Here is an 18,798-nt window from a genome sequence, read left to right on the forward strand (position 1 = left end):
CTTCTAAAAAAAGAATCAGTGATCTGTTTTGGATAAGTGAGCTGGCAGACTTGGGCCCAGAAATTAGATGACACATGGCATAAATATATGTTTGTTACTCCCCTTCCTTACAGGTAGAAATCAGCAGCAAATTTTTGAACTTGGCTGGATAGAACATAAAGATTTCCAAATGTCCTTTATTTGCTTACTGAACAATAAGCAATAAGGTTTGGCTTTCAAACCTGGAAATGAACAAAAAGGAAATAGTAATAGCAATTAGCTTAAAGAACAGTCAGACATTCAACAGCATAAATGCTGCTTCTGCTCTGCTTGCAGTGCTTTTAGTATTAGGGTGCACGACATGCTAGAGAGGTGGAGCAAGGAAGCAAATAAGAATATCCTGGAAGCTGTTATCTGTTAATTAAGTAGAGGGCCTTATTCTTGATAGCAGTAGGTGAGCAGTGAGTTCTGGTCGTTCCCCTTTCCCTTTCCAAAGGTGATTACACTTAATACACATCTTTCCAAATGTTTACAGCCATACACTGCACCTTAGCTACAATGTTTGCTGGCTACATGGAAATATTGTCAATTCCAGACACTCTGCCTCCCTGATTTTTAAAATGGCTCCAGCAGGAGGTGGCTTGGTTTTGTTTCCTAGTCAAATAGTCTTTGGCTACTTTTAGCTGTATATATGTAAATATTTTCCTCTGTTTCTCATCATGTACCTTTTTTTCTGGTGTCTCCATGTTGCTTATAGAGAGTATCAGAATTTAAATTGATAAACCAATGGGAGTAAGGATAGGATTAATTCTGTGGCTTCCAGGGTTTGGGGGTTTTTTTGACAGTTCTTAAGATATTCACAAAATTTGCCTAGTTAGGAAAAAACACTTGTAAGCTCCTGTGCGCAGAGTAGGGATAGCATCTCCCTGAAGAAATGTTCAGATATCTGCAGGGTGAATGAGCGTGAAAACAGGTGGTAAATTAAATTTGCTGTTTCCGGGATACTTAGTGCTTAGGGACCATGGTATTTTGCACTTTGCATCCTGTAGAATTCAAAACAAAAATCAATAAAAAGTGTTGCTATCTTTGCTCCACATTTCATTCAGGTTCCATTTGTAAGGAACATTTTTGTATGTAGTGGGCTACTGAACTGAATGAAGAGCCTGTGTTACTTCAGAGCAAAAGCTCAGTAACAGCAAAAATAGGGAAGCTGAGGGTATTGCTCTCACTTCAGCACAGTGGAATACTGACAGATGGGAAAGAAAGCTTGTGTGGCCTTTGAGCCTTCTTTCACACTAACCTTTCAAGCAAAGTTCACAGTGGCCTACTAACTTGTGCCTCAGCCTCTCTATTATTTGTCTTGTCTTCTATTTTAAAACATAAATGTGTTTGCTTTGTTAGTTAGATGAGCAGTTAGGTGAGAAATTCTTTCATCACACTCCTTTTCCATTTCTAAATGGATTGCTGACTTTGATGGAAAGAAGAAACACCACTATTCAGTGTTTCAGTATTCTGCAGGAAGAAAGTGGTTCAGATGTAAATACAAAGTATTGATTTTTCAAGCCAATAGCTATAAAAAAACTCAGTACTGAGCTTTGTTATCCCCCTTATGTTGATTTAACAGCTGTTTTCATAAAAAGATCCATTAATTTTGGTCCTGCAGCTGTTCTTCGTCTGAAAAAATAATTAGATTTTAATCAACTTAGCAGCTAAATATTAAGAAAGGCTTTTTGCATTTGTGTGGGGCTACTGTGTCCATGGGGATGTGTACTTGTATATGTGTACATCTTTGTTCTATGACTTAATCTTTCCTAAAGCTCTTCCAGCTGTGGCCATACACATCTTCATTAACTTAAGCTGTCACTTCTGTCTTGGCTGGGCACATTGAGATTTGCCTTTTATTTTGAAATGTTCTTAGCATAGTCTGTGCTCAGGTACTCAATATATTAGATGATTCATTGATCCTGTGGTGCCTTTTGTATTATTATAAAGTGAACTATAGCCAGCTGTAGAAACAAATTCATCATTCTGAAAAGATTCCACCCAATGACAGACTTAGGAAAAGGTGTTTCTCAGTGGCAGTTCTTACTGGCTTCCTTTACAACTTTTTCCTTTACAGTGGCTTTTTGTGAGTATTTTTGTGCTGCTTTGTAGGCTGTTCTGGCCATGTCTCTACATGATCACAAATGATATTTAACTTTCTTTTCTTGTGGTTTCTCCCTTCAAGCTACGAACCTCTCTTGGAAAAGGAAGAGCATTTATTCGTTATTCCCTGGTTCACCAAAGGCTAGCAGACACCTTGCAGCAATGTTTTATGAACACCAAAGTGACCAGGTGAATAGCAAAGTGCTTTTTTAACAAATAGGGTGTTTGCTGAGTGTGATCAAGCAGCATCACCTAGTAGTTATTGAAAGAAATTGAAACACTTCCAATTGTTTGGCTTAGAGAGCTGGTAATAGGATATGAAGGATCATAGACCTTTTGGCCTGGGTCACTGGTTCATTCCTATCTTGGGCTTATAAAGGTTGAAAGTTACCACAGCTTAATATATATGGAGTGGGTTGTGCTGATGCTTCTGTACGTCAGTCTCAAAGGTCATGTATTTGTAAGTATTGAAGATCCTGGTTTTGATGGGCTATTCATCATGAGAGAGGATTAATTTGGATGTGTTGCACAAAGCCCAGAAAGCATTTACATATATCTGTGGATGGTCACACAAAGGACCAAACTTGCCCTTGGCCAGGAAGTTCCAAAGATAGTTTGTATTTGGTTGGAGGGACACTGCTAGGGCTTTAAGAAAAAGCCAGCTATTTTCATGATGTATTTAACTCTGGATGCTGCTTTCTCTTCCTCATTTTTGATGTATTAAATGTATGCTTTAGTTACTGTGTGATTATCCAGTGTATTGCAAATATTTTGTATTGTCAGTGATTTGCCCAAGCATTTGAGAAGAAAACATTTTGTGCAGGGATTCCTTTGAAGATGTGGAATTAATTAAATTTGTTTCATTTCATTGACATTGAAGGGGTGGAATACTGTTTGGTGGGTCTAATTGTTTTCATTTGTGTTTAAAATACTGTATCATAGTTTTTCTGTGGTGGAGTGAATAACGATGTGGGGAGTTTTATGTAAGAGAAACTGCTGCTTCCCTTTTGCCTATGAATGCGTATTACTTCTCTTTTGTTTGTTTTCAAGTGACTGGTACTATGCAAGAAGTCCATTTCTGAATTCCAAAATGAGTTCTGACATTGTGGGTCAACTCTATGAGCTCACTGATGTTCAGTTTGACTTGGCATCAAGAGGCTATGATTTAGATGCTGCTTGGCCAGCATTTGCCAGGTAAGATAGAGCCACATTGTGATTTTGTATTTACAAGGCCATAAAACACCTGCTTGCTAAAGAATCTGTAAAAGCTTCTGCTTTTGTGGGTAGGAACACGTGTGTTTGAGCAGGTATATGCTTTTCCCATGACCAAGTTGTCCTGTTTGTCCTTCAGTATACTGAGAACCAGGGATCAGAGGTGGTGCTCTGTAATATGGCGCTTCAGTAGCTGCATTTTGGCCCAAATCCCAAACTATTCTCATCTATACACGCACAAGAAGAAATCTTCTCAGCTTCCTCTGGTTCAAGAGCTGAGACATATAGTGACTGCACAGCCAAGCCATGTGCTTCACTTGCAGCCACGGTGATCCCACCTACAAGTGAGGGATAACAAAAGCTACCAGGTCTGGTCCAGAGCCATTTGTATGGGGGTTTCCTAGGGCCCTTTGCTGCCATCCTCTGGTTGATCCGCCACCACACAGCGATGCAATTCCTTAGAGCAAGGCTGCGTTGGTTCTTGTGGATGAGGGAAGTGACAGCTGCCAGCCCCATCACCTTTTATAGATGCCTCGGATATCCCTATCTTATTTTTCATCAACTTCAGTGGTTGCTGGCCGCGAGTGCAGATGCAGTTATATCCTTTTTTATGTGGTAGTTACCACTAGATCAATCTTACATATACAAGTAGAAAGATACATATATATGTGCTTAGACTTACCTTAGATATTATTTCTCTAAACAGGAGGACTCTGTCCTCACTTGGATCTTCAGCATATTTATGGAAGCCCCCAAGTCGCAGTTCCAGCATGAGCAGTTTAGTGAGCAATTATTTGCAGGTAAGCAAATTGCAAATAAATGTTTATATGTCATGGTAGGTCCTTCGTTGACATAGTTTCAGAGAACTTTTATGATGGTTATGAGTCTGCAAAAAGCATTTTAATTAAAAGTAAAGAGAATTGTCTGTCAGCTGCTGCAACTTAACATGCAAATCTTGTAAAAGAAAAAAATGTGTTCATAAGACTACCTGCAGACAGGCATGTTTTCATTTATCTTTTGAGAAAGCAAGCTTCATTTCCTGCAAGTTGATATCTTGTAGTGCTATAAAGGCAACACACAATGTCACTGTACATTAAGAACCTGAACTTGCTTTCATCTGAACACACCATTTGAATGAATGTTTAATGCTGCTTAAACTTTCTGATTTTCCCCTTTTGTTCATTTAGGCACAAGAGTTTCCTTCCAGCCCTGATGTAAATAACTCACTAAATGTTGAACACCTTGAGAGCTACGAAGAGATGCGTTTAGAACTTGACCAGGCTGAACTGAGGCAGAGGGAACTTCAAGATCGTATTCACCAGCTAGAAATGGAAAACCAGGAGCTCCAGGCAGCTGTCAGCCTTCAAAAGGAACAAGTACAGGTAGAAAAGGAGAAGAGCAATAACTACAGTGAGGAGAACTCCCGGCTGACAAAGATGATCACAGAGTTACAGAAGCAGTGTGAGGTCTCACACTCCACTCAGAGCACTGTACATGACCTGCAGAAGTGCCTACAGTCACTGGAACTGAGTGCAGCGGAGCAGCAGAAGGAACACTCAACAAAGGTGGAGCAGCTGTTGACCAGCAAGGAAGATTATGCCTCAAAATTGCAGGTTTCAAATCAGGAGCTGGAGACCTCTAGGGCTTTGATTGCTGTGAAGGATCTTTGCATTGATGAGCTCAAAGCCAAGCTGAGTTCCACAGAACAGAAGAACCTCAACCTCCTTGAAAAAGTTGATGCTGCCTTGGATGAAAAGGGACAGCAAGCCACAGCCCAGTATGACTCTGCCCTACAAATACGGGCACTGTTAGAAAAGCTTCAGGAGATGGAAAAGGCAAAGGCAGATATGCAAAGACTCAATACTGAACATGCATCTCAGCTGAAAGCAGCAAGGGAGGAGCTGCTGCTGAAAGAACAGGCACAGAAGGAACTGGAATCCAGATACAGTAGCCTCACTGCTAACTCCAAAGAAGAGAGTGAAAAGCTGACTGGGAGCCTGGAGACCATGGCAAAGGAAAAGAATGCACTTCAGGAGGCCCTGACTCTGAAAGGAAAGGAGATGGCTGAGCTCCAGACCCAGGTAATGGGGTCGCTGGCTCAGGTGGGTTCACTGGAAAAAAATCTTGAGGAAGCCAGGAAGGAAAAAGAGAAACTTGAGGAGGAGTATGGTAGGAGAGAAGGAGCACTGAAGCAGGAAGTCCAGTCACAAGCAGAGCAACTTCAACTACAGGAGGGTCGCTTAACAAAGGTGAGTCAGACTGTGTGTAGCCTTCAGGAGCAAAACCAGAAACTCATGTCTGAAAAGGAGCATCTCAGGCAGAAAGTCAAGGAGCTGGAGGAGCAGATGGAGCAGCAAAACTCTGCAGTGAGTGAATTGGATGAGGAGAGCAGGAAACTGAAAGCAGAGAATGAGAATTTGCAGCAGTCTAAGAAGAAGATGGAAGAGAAGCTGAAAAATCTGGAAGCTTCTAAAGCTTCCCTAGAAGCCGATGTAGCCAAGTTGAGAGCCTCTGAGAAACAACTTCAGAGTGAGATAGATGATGCCCTGGTGTCAGTTGATGAAAAAGAGAAGAAGCTCCGGAGTGAGAACAAACAGCTGGATGAAGACTTGCAGAATGCCAGGAGGCAAAGCCACATTCTAGAGGAGAGGCTGGAGGCTCTGCACTCGGAATATGAAGAACTAAAGCAAAGAGAAGAGACCTCCAAGGTGTCTTATGCCTCACTTGAAGCACAGCTGAAGAGTGCCAAACAGCATAGTTTACAAATGGAAAAAAGCTTGGACACCTTGAAGGAAAGCAAAGAGTGTCTCCAGTCACAGCTCACACAGAAGGAAGTAGAACTGCAGGGCATGGAGAGCCAATGTCAGCAGCTAAGAGCAGAAGCTGAAAGACACAAGAAGAAAGCAGAGACTCTGGAGGTAGAAAAGCTCAGCGTTGAAAAGACATGCCTTCATCAGACAAAACTTATAGAATCTCTCACATCAGAAAAGGAATCAGTGGAAAAACAGCAACTACAGCAGGCAGCGTCCCTGGAGAAGGAGGCAAAAGAGTTGTCCTTCAGACTGACCATGAGTGAAGAGCAGCTGGAGGTCAACAGAGGTGAAGTGTCCAGGCTGCAGGCAGAAGTCCTGGATCTGCGAGTCAAGCTTCAGCAGGCCACTGATGAGAGAGAGAGGATGAGAGGTGAGCTGGCAGTCACTGAGACTGTCCTGAGTGAGCAGAAGACACTTGTCCAGCAGCTGAAAGAGCAGAGTGAGTCTCTCAACAGAAATCACGTGCAAGAACTGGTGGAATGTAAAGAAAGGGAAGAAAAGCTGAAAAAAGAGCAGGAGAGAACAGCCCATCAAAAAGCTGAGCTGGAAAATAATTTGATGAACCTAAAGGAAGAGCTGTCTAAGGTTAAGCGGTATTTGGAAAATGCTAGAGTGGAAAATGAAGAAAATAAAGATCTCCTCCACAGGACCAACACTGATATGGCTGAACTTGGCATTCAGATTTGTGCCTTGACCTCTGAAAAAGTGGATGCAGAAGAGCAGTTGGCCCAGGCCACAGAAAGGTTCAAAGAACTGGAAGAACAGGCAGCAGAGCAACAGGAGAAGCTGAAGCTTGATGTCTCTAATCTCAGAGAGGAAAACAAGAGCCTGCAAGAGAAATTAGAGGAGGCTCAAATGTGTGCTGCATCTGTCCCAAGTCTGCAATTGCAGCTGGAGACAATAAAGAAACAGGCACAGAGTTTCCAAGAGACCAGCCAAGAAGAGCTGTCTGCAATAAAATTTCAAATGAGCACAGAGATTCTAAATTATCAGACAAAATTCAAGGTAAATTAATGTAATTATTATAACTGAGGGAGCTGCTTTACCATCTGCTACAGCAATTACTGCATGAAATCCTGAGGTTTGTGTGGGTCAGGCTCTGAGACTAACATGCAACCTGCTTTAGCCTGGGAATCTGAAAATATCTCTGTGCTCATGACCTAGGTCCATCTGAGGTAAAAGGGCGATGATTTCTTACACTGGCGGTGAAGGTGGCATCTGCTGTCCCTCTGGTCACAGCTATGGTTGTTCCCTTTTTTGGTAGGAACATTTCAAGACCTGTTCCTAACACCTATAACACTGTTTCTTCTAAGAACTGATTTTGATGAAGGGAAACTTAGGCTGAGACCAGGTGCTTTTGCATTTAATTCCCTCATGTATTTTTGCTTTCTGATGCTCAAGGTAGCAACTGGGAAGATCAAAGTGTTTCTTTCAAAAATGCATGAGTCAGCCCTGTGTATATGAAACAGCACACCTAAAGGCTGAAGATTTCATTGTGTTTGCTTTGCCATTCTGATAAATTGTCTTAAGATTGGTGGGTGATCAGAGGCTTATGCCTGCATGGGTTTGACCTTCTTTTTGTTGAGATTTGCAACAGCCAACGCAAAGTAACAGTAAAACACAGTCAATGTGCCACCATAAAGTGAGTTTGCTTGATTCTGAGAGTGTCTTTTAGCTGTCTTTCATGAGCCAGTGGTGCTGCATTTATCCCATGCATGGCAGTAAAGCACTCATAATTCACTGCTGGGAATTTTGTAGTTGAAGGGGTGGCCGCTGGAGGATTATTAACTACTGGCTCAATCTCTCTGCCAGGCTGTCAGTGAGGAGTGTGGGCAAGTAAGAGAGCAGCTTGAGGAGCAGAAGCGACAACAGCATGCAGCGGAGGAAGAGATTACAGAGTTACAAGTAGGTGCTTGATCTGAATTAAAACCAGAGATGTTTGTGTCAGCTGGCATTAGTGTTACAACTGGGAAGGTGAGCAGCATTTCTGATGACTGGCTGTGAGTCTGAGAATGCCCCTGTATAAACACAGGTGCTGCAGGCAAAATACTGGGCAGCTGACAGCCACTGAAGCAGAGATTATGAAAAGCATGATATCACTTAGGATTTGTCCTGCCTTGAAAGCTGGTCAAGTTTTATGTAAGACCTGGCTGTGTGTTCTCTTCTTAAATGGGGGTGTGGGGTTTAAGATGTGTTTTTCTTAGGCCCTGCATTCCCATACAGCCACATGTGTAGATCCATCTATTTGCAGGCTGCAAAAGGCACTGAATTAGAGAATTAATGTGGCTGAGAAATTACCCAGCCAGAAAAAAACAATTTTTGCAATAAGTTTATCGAATGGTTGAGTTAGAAGGGTCATACTGAGATGTAAGGAATCCAGAAAGAAGAAATTTAAGATTACTGGATGTGGCCTTGCCTGCTAGGAGAAATACATACCTTTAGATGCGATTAGCTATGTGCCCTGGGGACTCCAAATTTGGCAGACTTCTCTGGAGAGTCTAGCTGTGAAAGAAGTTGGGTTGTTTTCGATTGTCCTTCATATTCAATATGGGCTTTAATAAACAACACTTTTCCTCCTATATAATTTTTATCTTTTGAAGCTTTTAGCTGGTGAAAAAGCTTTCAGGGTGTATTCTTTTACCATTATTTTTGAGATATTTTTCTTGATAAGGAGGCAAAACTTCAACTGACATGGACTAACAAGAATTACAGGCTTAACACTGTGTTACTTTAGCATGTATCCCTTATTCAGTGTGACAGAAGTGATCAGTCACTAGTACACAGCTAATTACTGCCTGCTTATACAATAATATCTTAATTGGTCATTTGGCTGTAACTGATTCTTTTAAAGCATTGTTAGCTGTCTTGGTAAATGTCCTGTGCATGGTAAAGTCTTGTTTTTATATGTAAGGAAATAATTCATTTTACTAGGCTGCAAACACGAGTTTGTGTAGAAAACTGGATGAAGCAAGAGAGCAACTGTCAGAATCAGAATCTGCACGTCTGCAGAAGGAAGAAGAAGTGACTTCTCTTAGAGAACTCTTGGAAAGGTGAGAGTTTGGATTCTTTACAGAAGCTATTAATTTGTAGGCCAAGCAAGGGGACACTAATCAAAACATATTGAAAATCACCATGGTTTATGAAGTACCATATGAGTTTGTATTCTTTACAGAAGCTATTAATTTGTAGGCCAAGCAAGGGGACATTAATCAAAACATATTGAAAATCACCATGGTTTATGAAGTACCATATATGAAGTATCATATATAGAACAAAGGGCTCATGGGCACTGGCAGGGACTATCAGATTGACACTTCACATAAGAAACATGGAAATTATACAGCACATGTGAATGCACGGCTTAGTTTCTACTGTATTGTTAATTTAGCTGATATAAATTCACACGAGACATTTTTATAACCTCTTATAGGTTAAGCACAAAATTAATATTGGGGTTCTTTGTAAGAAATGGAAAACTCGTACTTTTGGACAGTTTCTTTTTTCTCTCCTCTTTGTGAAGTTTCAGGGAATCAGTAAGAATTATCTGAATGGGACCACATCCTGTATGTCTTTGTCAGGTTTCTTATCAGCTTTAATAATCTAACTCAGGATGTGTTTTCAAAGTCTGTAACATGGGCCTGTGTGGTGTGGATAATCTGGCAATCAGAAATAGATCTTCATGGGATGTGGGCTCACACAGAGTCTAACAGGTTAACCAAAGCCTATGTATTTTTATACATTTGTGCTGATATCATATGTATTATCACTAGTTGATACCATCAGAAGCTTTACTATAAGCAGGGCATCCAAGAAATTGCTGGTTACTGGCAGTGTTCACTAGATAATGGATCTATTGTGCATTTTCAGTGATGCAGAAAACTGGGGAGATTCTGCCTAGCTCTAAAAAATATGCACACTGAGAAAAATTTCACTGAAACTACCTGTTTATCAGGGTGGAAGAGCCCTTCCTTCCACAGGGAATACTTGAATTTACATAAGCTAAAAATGATTAATAATTGCCTTTGTATTTGATCAGGATCCAAAAAGAAGCTGATGAAGCAAAAGAGAAGATCCTGGATTACACTGAGAAGCTCAGCAAGGTGGCAGCAGATAAAGATAGCAGTGACCAGAAGTTATTTGCTGAGCTGGATGACCTGACAAGAACAAAGCAGTTCCTTGAAGAACGTTTGATAGAACTTATCAGGTTGGCATCAAAATAAACAGCAACAGAAATTAAAATCCTTGCTTATGTTGTTCAGGGATTCTGCTTAGGTCATCCAGGCTTATATTCCCAAATTGAAGATACAAGTGAAGACCAAATTCATTAGCAGTTGAAATTTTGCATTTCCATTATATAGTCAAAAAATGTAACAGTCAATAATATCTCCTTAATTTGCTGTCTGTTTTGAAAAAAATATGTAGTTCTCTGCATGGCAAGTGTTCTTCTCCCTATTTTTGCAGAAGCTTCAGTAGGTTTTTTGATCTATCTTTATATCTGAAAACGTCTCAGAATTTTAGGAGCAAAGGAATTTTTAATTTTTACTGTGAAGCTTTCACCAGCATTCCAGTTGAGTTTGGTTAGCAGTAAACCAACACTGTGACAACTTCTATGTGTTTTTCTTTCTTTTAACTGTGTCACTGCAGAGATAAGGATGCTTTGTGGCAAAAGTCTGATGCTCTGGAGTTCCAGCAGAAGCTTAGTGCAGAGCAGAGGTGGCAGGGGGACACAGAAGTTAATCACTGTCTGGACTGCCAGAGAGAGTTCTCATGGATGGTGCGCCGACACCACTGCAGGTCAGTTGTTGAACTGTATTGCACTGTTCCAAAGTAAAACTCAGTATGGTTGTCTGTGTGGAGGAAATATTTCTTGATGTTCACAGTTCAGTGATCAAAATTGTTGATACATGACATTGTAGAGGCTGAAAGAACACATGAGCTTACGAGGGGATAAGACATTATGGGAAAGATCCCTTGACCTGATTTGTCATGTAAGGAAAGAAGGAAGCACTAGAACTGTTTCCATTTCACGTGAATGTAAACAACATTCTGTAGGGATTAGTGAATGGTGAAGTCATTTTGGGTAACAGCTTCCAAATTACTCATTTCTGCTAAGGTCTCTGAAAGCTGCTTGTGTCTTCACCTAGTAATGATTTAAATTATTAAGAAAAACAAAACCATTGAAATTTCCTGAGTAGCAGTCATCCCTGTTGGGTGCTTTCATTAATGAAAATCTCAACATTACAAAGTAGTTGACAAGTTTAATACTGCAAGACTTCAGACTGGAGAGGGCAGGAAGAATGAATGTACGCATATGTGTCCAATACTGGATTTTTTTCTTTTCTGAAGGGAAGAGGGGTCATTATGAAGCAGAGACATACAGATGTGTTTTTAAAGTCCTTATAATCAAATCAAGTTTTGTTCTACCTGTCTGTGAGATTTGGCCTGTGTAGTATTAAGTTAATTTTCTCCTTACACGCTTAATATAAATATTATTTATTTGCATTGTATATTTGTGGACATTTGATTGTTTTATATTTTTATATTTTTATATTTATCTTTTGTATTTTTAGTTTTTTCTGCTTTACCTGTTCATTAAGGTAGCAAAGCATGAATGTGAATTTCTATCCTGTGCTTGTCAAGAAGACTTGCTTCACTTCAGAAAGGAGTGTGGTCTGTTATGAGTTCTGCCAATGGGTGTAGCTTTCATGCTTTTGCAGAAAACAAGACCATTATGAGAGAGCCCCAACCTCTGTCATGGAGATATGTTCCATCTGTGTCTGGTATTTTTCTAACACCTCTGGTTTTGAATCATTTCTAGAATGTGTGGCCGCATTTTCTGCTACTACTGCTGCAACAACTACATGGTGACAAAGCTTGGTGGAAAAAAGGAGCGTTGCTGCAGAGCTTGCTTTAGTAAGCCTAGAGTCATTGTGGACAGTACAGATGACTCTGGATCCAGTGCCAACCAGGAAGGATCACCAGCTTCACTGGAATCGCCTGTGTCACCATCTGAGAGGGCTTTTGGTTAGTTTATTGTTTGCATGCTGTGGAGAAATAAGTACTGTTCTTTGACAGTCTCCAAGAAATCACGGTCACCTCCTGCTCCAATGACCTGCAGGAGGTCATGGAGAGTTTTCAGGGTGGAACTGACCCTGTCTTTGAATTTAATTGATATTGACAGAAACATTAATGTATTAAATGAGTGTCAGTCAGACCAAGGTTTTCCATTAATTCTAATAGTTACCTAATGCTTCTGTAAATGAAGAGGAATGGCCCGGGCTTGCCCCTTAAGGGTTTTGCTTGTTTGTTTTCCAGACAACCAGCTAATAGTGTTTATGTTTCTTCTCTTTTTTTTTTTTTTGGCACAGCTGCAAACGAAGCCTCTAAACCACCAGATGATGCAGCTTTTGATATAATCACTGATGAGGAGCTGTGCCAAGTACAGGAATCAGACTCTCTCCACAATGAAAGTCAGATGGAAAGAGACTCTCTGGATCAAAGTGTGACAGATCTGTGAGTAAACACTGCTTCTCAAAGAGGGGACTCTTTGGGATTTGCTTTAGAATGTTCTTCTTTTTCTCCCATTCAGTGAGAGTAGTCAACCTCTCTGTAAAGTGAAGACCTCTGTTCCCAGGCCACGTGTTCAGTAGATCATTTTGGTCTATTTGCACAGTCAGCATTCAATCTAGTAAATCTAAACCACTCCATGCTCTCTCTCCACCTGCTTTACCACAACACAGGGGAGTAGTCCCAGCTCTGTGCTGTTATCAGGCCAGCTGTCACCATTAAAATCAGCATTCAGGCTCTCTGTGTCTGTAGACTTCCTTACTACCTTAGAGATGACAGCTTACAGAAAAAAACAATTGTTTAGCTACATCTGGCACAAGTTTGTTCTTTTCTTTTTGAAGCAAATGGGAGTGAGTGCAGATTTCAGTAATTTTTTAATATTTAATTCTACCTAAATTACCAATTAAAAGGATTTAAGGCCATCTGAATGTCCAAATACTTGGTTTGCAAATGAAATTTTAGTATTATAGTTTAATTTGTATCTTTATTTATTTATTATGTTTAATTTGTATAATTTAGGCAAATTATTGTTTTACTATTGTTCAGATATTTTCAAACGTTTTACAAAACTTTTGTTCTTTAAAATATATTGTCTTTTGAGAAGAAAAAACAACAAGAGAAATTTCACCTAAATCATGTACTTGCTTTGCTTCCAAGCAGAAAAATAAACAGGATAAATATAAATACTGAAGTGAAAATAGTCACAGAGCAAACAGTCTGCTGCTGAGAAAGCAGATGTAGACTCTTTTACACCCAACAGACACATTTCTGGTATAAACCACAATGACTTGCAGTTTGGAGACAAACAGTACAGACTTGTTTATTTGGTAAAAAGACTTTTCAAAATTTTACATATTTGTTTCTTGGTAAATACCTTAAATGTGTTCTACCTACTTTGCAGACAGTTAACACGTGATGGTGTATTCCTTCTTATCATGTGCTGGAATGAACTGAGCTTCACAGTGCCCTTGTGAATTTAGTGTTTTGCAAAAGGACAGTTTTTGGTGGGGAATTTTTGTTTGTTTGTTTTGTGAAGAAAAAAGTGAAGTGTACTACTTATTTTAATTCATGCTATCTGTGGGAGGTATGTTACAGGTGAGTTAGCTCTGGAGAAAACAGCCAGGTGAAGAGAAATAAGTGTGGGTCACCATTTGTTTTAATTTGAGATTGGTCTAAATTCATCTTGTCTGACAAAGTATTCAGGCAGGAAGGAAGGATTGTCACTAACAAGAGGATACTATTCTTGAAGAGCACCCATGGAACAACTTACTTACACCATGTAAACGTTTAAAGGTTGTCCAGCTTCCCTTGTTGTCAGATTATAAGCAGGAGAGCCAGGAAATAGTGCTTTATCCTCTATTGCTTTTTGTTAGCAGTTTTGTGAGCAGGTGGGTGAGTCCTAGTGTGGCTGTACTTTGAACTTGAGACATGTTTTGCAGAGAACACAAATGACACCTGCCCTTTTCCATGACACCTGTAATGTTTGGAAGGCTCAGGCTCACTAGCCTGAGCAGTGGAGAGGAGAATGGCCTTCTTGCATTGCAGATGACTTGTTGATTGTGGGTTTGTGTTATGGGGAGATCTAGAAACTGATAAGTGAGTCAGATGATGGTGCGGTACCTGTGGTGCATGTTAAAGAAAAACAGCAGGGCACAGTGCTGATTGTGACAGCACACAGGTCTTCTCACTTGTTTCTGTGGTGAGGTGTACATGTGTACCCAAAGCTTGAGTGTCACTTAGCACAGGAAGGAGCAGGAAGTGCAGCATGAGATACCTGGGTTGTTTGTGAGTAAATGTGCCAGAACCCCTGTATTGTCTGCTGACCTTCTGTCCTATCTTTGACAGCAGCCCTTGAGACATGTACTGAAAATTTTCCACTGTGTTTTCTCCCACAGTTCAAGGACCTGCAGTTCAGTGACTTTATGAGCTACTGGTTTGATTGCTGCAGATTTCTTGGCTGTACTGGGCTGACCTCCTTGAACTTCATGTAGACTTATCATCTTTATTCTTTCTCTTTCTAGTGTCCAGCTAAATGTGGCCTGATTTCTAGGTGGAAACTTCACATAGTCTCCGCTGGCATTCCAATAAAGTTCATTTTGCATTAAATTGAATATTTGGAGTAGAATTTGCTTAGATATAGTGTCTGGGGAACACACAAAGGATCCAAGATTGTGGTTGCTAGATGCAGGTCTCAGGAAGGGATACAAATAAGTCAGTTTTCAGGCTAAACTTCTTTATTGAGACCTGCTGAAAATAATCCAAGCTATTTTGGTTTTGCCAGAGGTTTGAACCAGCTGGTGGAGCTTTAATAATGAAGGAGATGAGTAGCCAGGAGAGGGAAGAGAAGGGAGGCTTGCTGTCCAAGTAGAAGATCTGCAATTAACATGCTCTGTTGACGTAGTTTCTTATGCTTTTTCTCTGGCTGACAGCAGAGATTTTCACACTGACCATACCTAGAATACTAGGTGTGAGTCCTTGCTGGACTGAAAATGCAAGTTGGTCCTCAAAGCAGTGAATTATCTTAAAGGACATTCCTGTTCCTATTTGTCCCTCTTTTGGTGCCTACTGTGCTTTTACTCTATTTTTCACTTGGTGTGTTAGCCCTGCCACTGTTGTTCTTTCCTTGAAGTGAATGAAACAATTACAACAAAATTATTTCATAACAGCAAATCTTGAGAGTCTGCCTTTACTGGTACAGATCAGTTGAGAATCAATTAAAACTCAGCTTAGTCATCAACTGCAGAGGTGTGTGGCAGAATAAGACAGATGATTGTACCAACATAACTCTGGCTGACCTTGAAGTAGCCATTTCCTAAAGGTTAGGATTAAGCAGCAGTTACTTCAACCTTTCAGGTTTGTTATGTGCGTTTGGACCAACCTGATCAAAATCTTGAATGTGAGGAGCTGAGATTAATTGTGCAATTGTGATGCATCCTGCTACTTCAAGGCACATAGGTTTTCTTTTGAAGTGTTGTGTTTTTGAACTCTTATCTCTAAAGCATTCACATTTGCATATTGTATTCTAAAACAAAGGGCCGCAGGATAAACCAGTTTACTGTGTTTCCATTTTTATGTGTTGGAGGCATAACACGCCTGCAATACATGTTGCAGCAGCAAAATCAAGATCATAGACAGCAGAAGAGTGAAAAAAACCCAAAGTTGCCACTAGCCTGGTACAGGAACAAAGAGTTTATTCACACCTTGGTAGTGGTAGAAAGAACATCTCACTGCACAGTGGTTGCTTTGGTTTGGATTGTTTTTTTTCTTGATGACTCATAACACTCTTGGCTGGCCTAATTACAACTCACATGGCCAGGCAGGGTGCAGTGTGGCCGACGGGGGGAAGTGAATGTGGTCTGAAGAATGGCCTGCCCCATGCAGAACCAGCCAGGAAGGAGAGGGGACAGCAGCACCACTTGCCACCCTATGCTGGCAAAGCCTGCATTGCAGCTGTGTGTTGAGATGGCACCTTTACGCATGCAGTCACACCACATTGCTTCATAGCTTTGTTTTTAAGGATATTTCTCTGTGGGAGAAACAAGAGATTGTGTAGTAAGGAAAGGATTGCCTAAGGAGCTGTTTCCTAAAGGGAAAAGTGGTGAGATGGGCACACTGCTGCCAAAAAGGGTCAGGTACCTCTGAGCTGCAGTGCTCTGATAGGAAGGCCTGGGTATTAATGGGGAGTAAAGGAACAGTGCAGTGTGGTTTTTGCAAGAATGGTTTGAAGCAGTTAAAATTGGTATTTCAAAGCTGTAATGCAAAGGACTTTGACCCTTTGGACCAGACCCAACCCTGCCTTTATTGCAAGCAGCCCACAGCTGTGTAAAGTCCTCCCTTTGCTCCTCTGCAACATCCCTTCTTTCTTTTCCCTGTTCCAGTCTCCACACCTGCTCTACTTTGTGCAAGAGCTTTTGCACACTTTTCTTCCCCCTGCACATCTTTTTCCCTCCGACTTGGAAGTGAACAGACCAGAGGTGGAAAGGAAGAACTGGTGGAACAAGGTTGGAAAACAACCAAGAAATCTGCAGTTTCATGACAAGGGAACCGAGGTGCCAGGAAAAACAGACTGGAAAGATGTCATGATGCAAAGAATGTGTGGGGAATCAGGGTGTGAGACTTTGCATCTACAGAAACACTGCTCAGTGTTGGAGCCCAGGTGTGTGTGATATGATATTCCTGCTGTTCACAAGGGCCCTGGTAATCTGGCAACATCAGCTCTGTTATCAGATATAAGACACAAAGATGTGTATGGGACATTCAGACTGTGAACCTGATAGCAGGTGAAAGGCAGATGAAAATACTGCTTTATTACAGAAATTCTAGATGAGTGCTAAAGGATTTTGTGTACAGACCTTGTCCTAGATGGAAAAAAACCCCCAAAACATCCGAAAAACCCAACCACACATGAAACCCAGCATGAAGATTGAAATATATATGTTTAAAATTCTCATTAAATAAATTCTCATTAAAGGAATTCTCATTAAATAAAGGGCTGAAGATATTACATAAAATATGTAATATATTTGAAACAACTCATAAAAGCTTTCAATAAAATAAACACCATTCATAGAAAACCAGCAGGCCAGAAGTTTGGGAGTCACGAAATTTAAATTACCTTTATGAAAAGTGGAATTTTATCTCATTGTTTTTTATACTTTTTGAAGATCTTCTGCACTGTTAACTCAGTTACCAGCTTGGACTGAAAAAGCAGGAAGCAATGAAGTATCGTGATGAAAATAGGTTGGTTCTAAGCTGATCACAGTGTTTTTACTAATGGTATTTCCTCTTTCACTCAGACTCCCTACATCAGTATTTGCAAACAAAACAAACAGAAAAAAAGAAGCTGAAAAAGAGTTGCCAGATTTTCTAGGCAGTTTTATAGTGGGTACATGTTTGTGGCATCTGCACTATATAAAGCAGTAGAAGATGTAGAATCTTCCTCTTCGGTGGCTTGCCACTGTTGAGCTGTAACTTGCCATTTGGCACATCTTGATTTTTTAATAACTTTGTGTTAGTACTTCCTGATTTTCATTCCCATGAAGAAATAGAGGGTTAAGACAGGCATAAAAATAAGCAAGAGCTTTTGTTTTGGTAATTGCATATTCAAAACGGCTGTTCAATTTAAAGTTCCAGTCTGTGATTTTTATCAATCTGAAGAAAGTATAGGGTATCTGGGTAAGAATAAACAGGGCAAGTACAGAAAATATTTTTATACATTTGTTCTTTTGAAGACTTCTAGCACACAGTAAGGTTTTAATAATTAGTGAGTAGCAGATGATCATGGCTAACATGGGAATAAAATAAGCAAGAGTCACTTGGATCACTTCAAGAACCAGTTCTGTGTGACGGTTTGGGTATTCTTCCTGACATATTGCCTTATCAAAATTAACACCTCCCAAAAAACAAAGTGTGGTGCAGCAAATGCTTGTGAGATCAAGACAGAGATTAATTTGCCCCATATCATTTGTTTGGTTTGACATATGTGCTTTGGTGGCAAAAGTAACAGCAATAAGCTGGTCAAAGGTGATACACATTAGAGTTAACATTGAAGTGTATACAAGCCCCATGACATGCCACAGTGCCTGAAATCCACTCTTGAGCAACAGAGTGTGCCCAGAGTGGCTGCATCCAAAGAAAAATGCAGTCAGCTATAGCCAGGTTCAGCAAAAGTACTGTCAGTTTCTGTCAGTGTCTTCAGTTTCATGTAGAAACTTAGTATGACAAAGACCGGTGCATTTCCTGCTAGGTGAAGGATTAAAACAACAAAATACTTATTTGGCGGGAAGACTCTTATTAATATGAAAATTCTCATTTCTGTTTTTATAGGGGTCAGTGATGGAGAAGTTATAATAAGTTAGCAGTATCTCTAGTTGCTATGTTGCCTTCTTTTTAAAGGCAGCCTGGAAGGAGACATATTGGGATTTTTTACTCAGCAAATAATTAAATCCTAATGCATCCAGGAGACAGACAAAATCCTAAGTGCTAACAGATAAGCATTGTAGTAAAGCATCCATGACAGACAAAAGCAAATCTATTTATTTGCTGAAGAGGATTGTCTTGACAGTCAAGACCCAAGCACAAC

The 18,798-nt window shown here is 40.3% G+C and overlaps 1 protein-coding gene across 3 annotated transcripts in view; it reads left to right on the forward strand.

Moving 5' to 3' along the window:
* The window catches only part of FYCO1 (FYVE and coiled-coil domain autophagy adaptor 1), a 45,886-nt gene that overhangs the window by 13,857 nt on the left and 13,231 nt on the right, over positions 1-18,798 (forward strand). For 2 of the 3 annotated variants that reach the window (XM_030971827.1, XM_030971828.1), the window contains exons 5-14: positions 2,207-2,313; positions 3,175-3,318; positions 4,043-4,136; positions 4,524-7,154; positions 7,962-8,054; positions 9,081-9,199; positions 10,186-10,353; positions 10,794-10,943; positions 11,968-12,173; positions 12,518-12,662. In XM_030971827.1, coding sequence (XP_030827687.1) covers positions 2,207-2,313; positions 3,175-3,318; positions 4,043-4,136; positions 4,524-7,154; positions 7,962-8,054; positions 9,081-9,199; positions 10,186-10,353; positions 10,794-10,943; positions 11,968-12,173; positions 12,518-12,662 — 3,857 coding nt within the window. The remainder of the gene's footprint in view (positions 1-2,206; positions 2,314-3,174; positions 3,319-4,042; positions 4,137-4,523; positions 7,155-7,961; positions 8,055-9,080; positions 9,200-10,185; positions 10,354-10,793; positions 10,944-11,967; positions 12,174-12,517; positions 12,663-18,798) is intronic. The other variant, XM_030971829.1, reaches the window with a different exon arrangement.

Source organism: Camarhynchus parvulus, chromosome 2 (assembly GCF_901933205.1).
Source record: "Camarhynchus parvulus chromosome 2, STF_HiC, whole genome shotgun sequence".
NCBI classification, from domain to species: domain Eukaryota; kingdom Metazoa; phylum Chordata; class Aves; order Passeriformes; family Thraupidae; genus Camarhynchus; species Camarhynchus parvulus.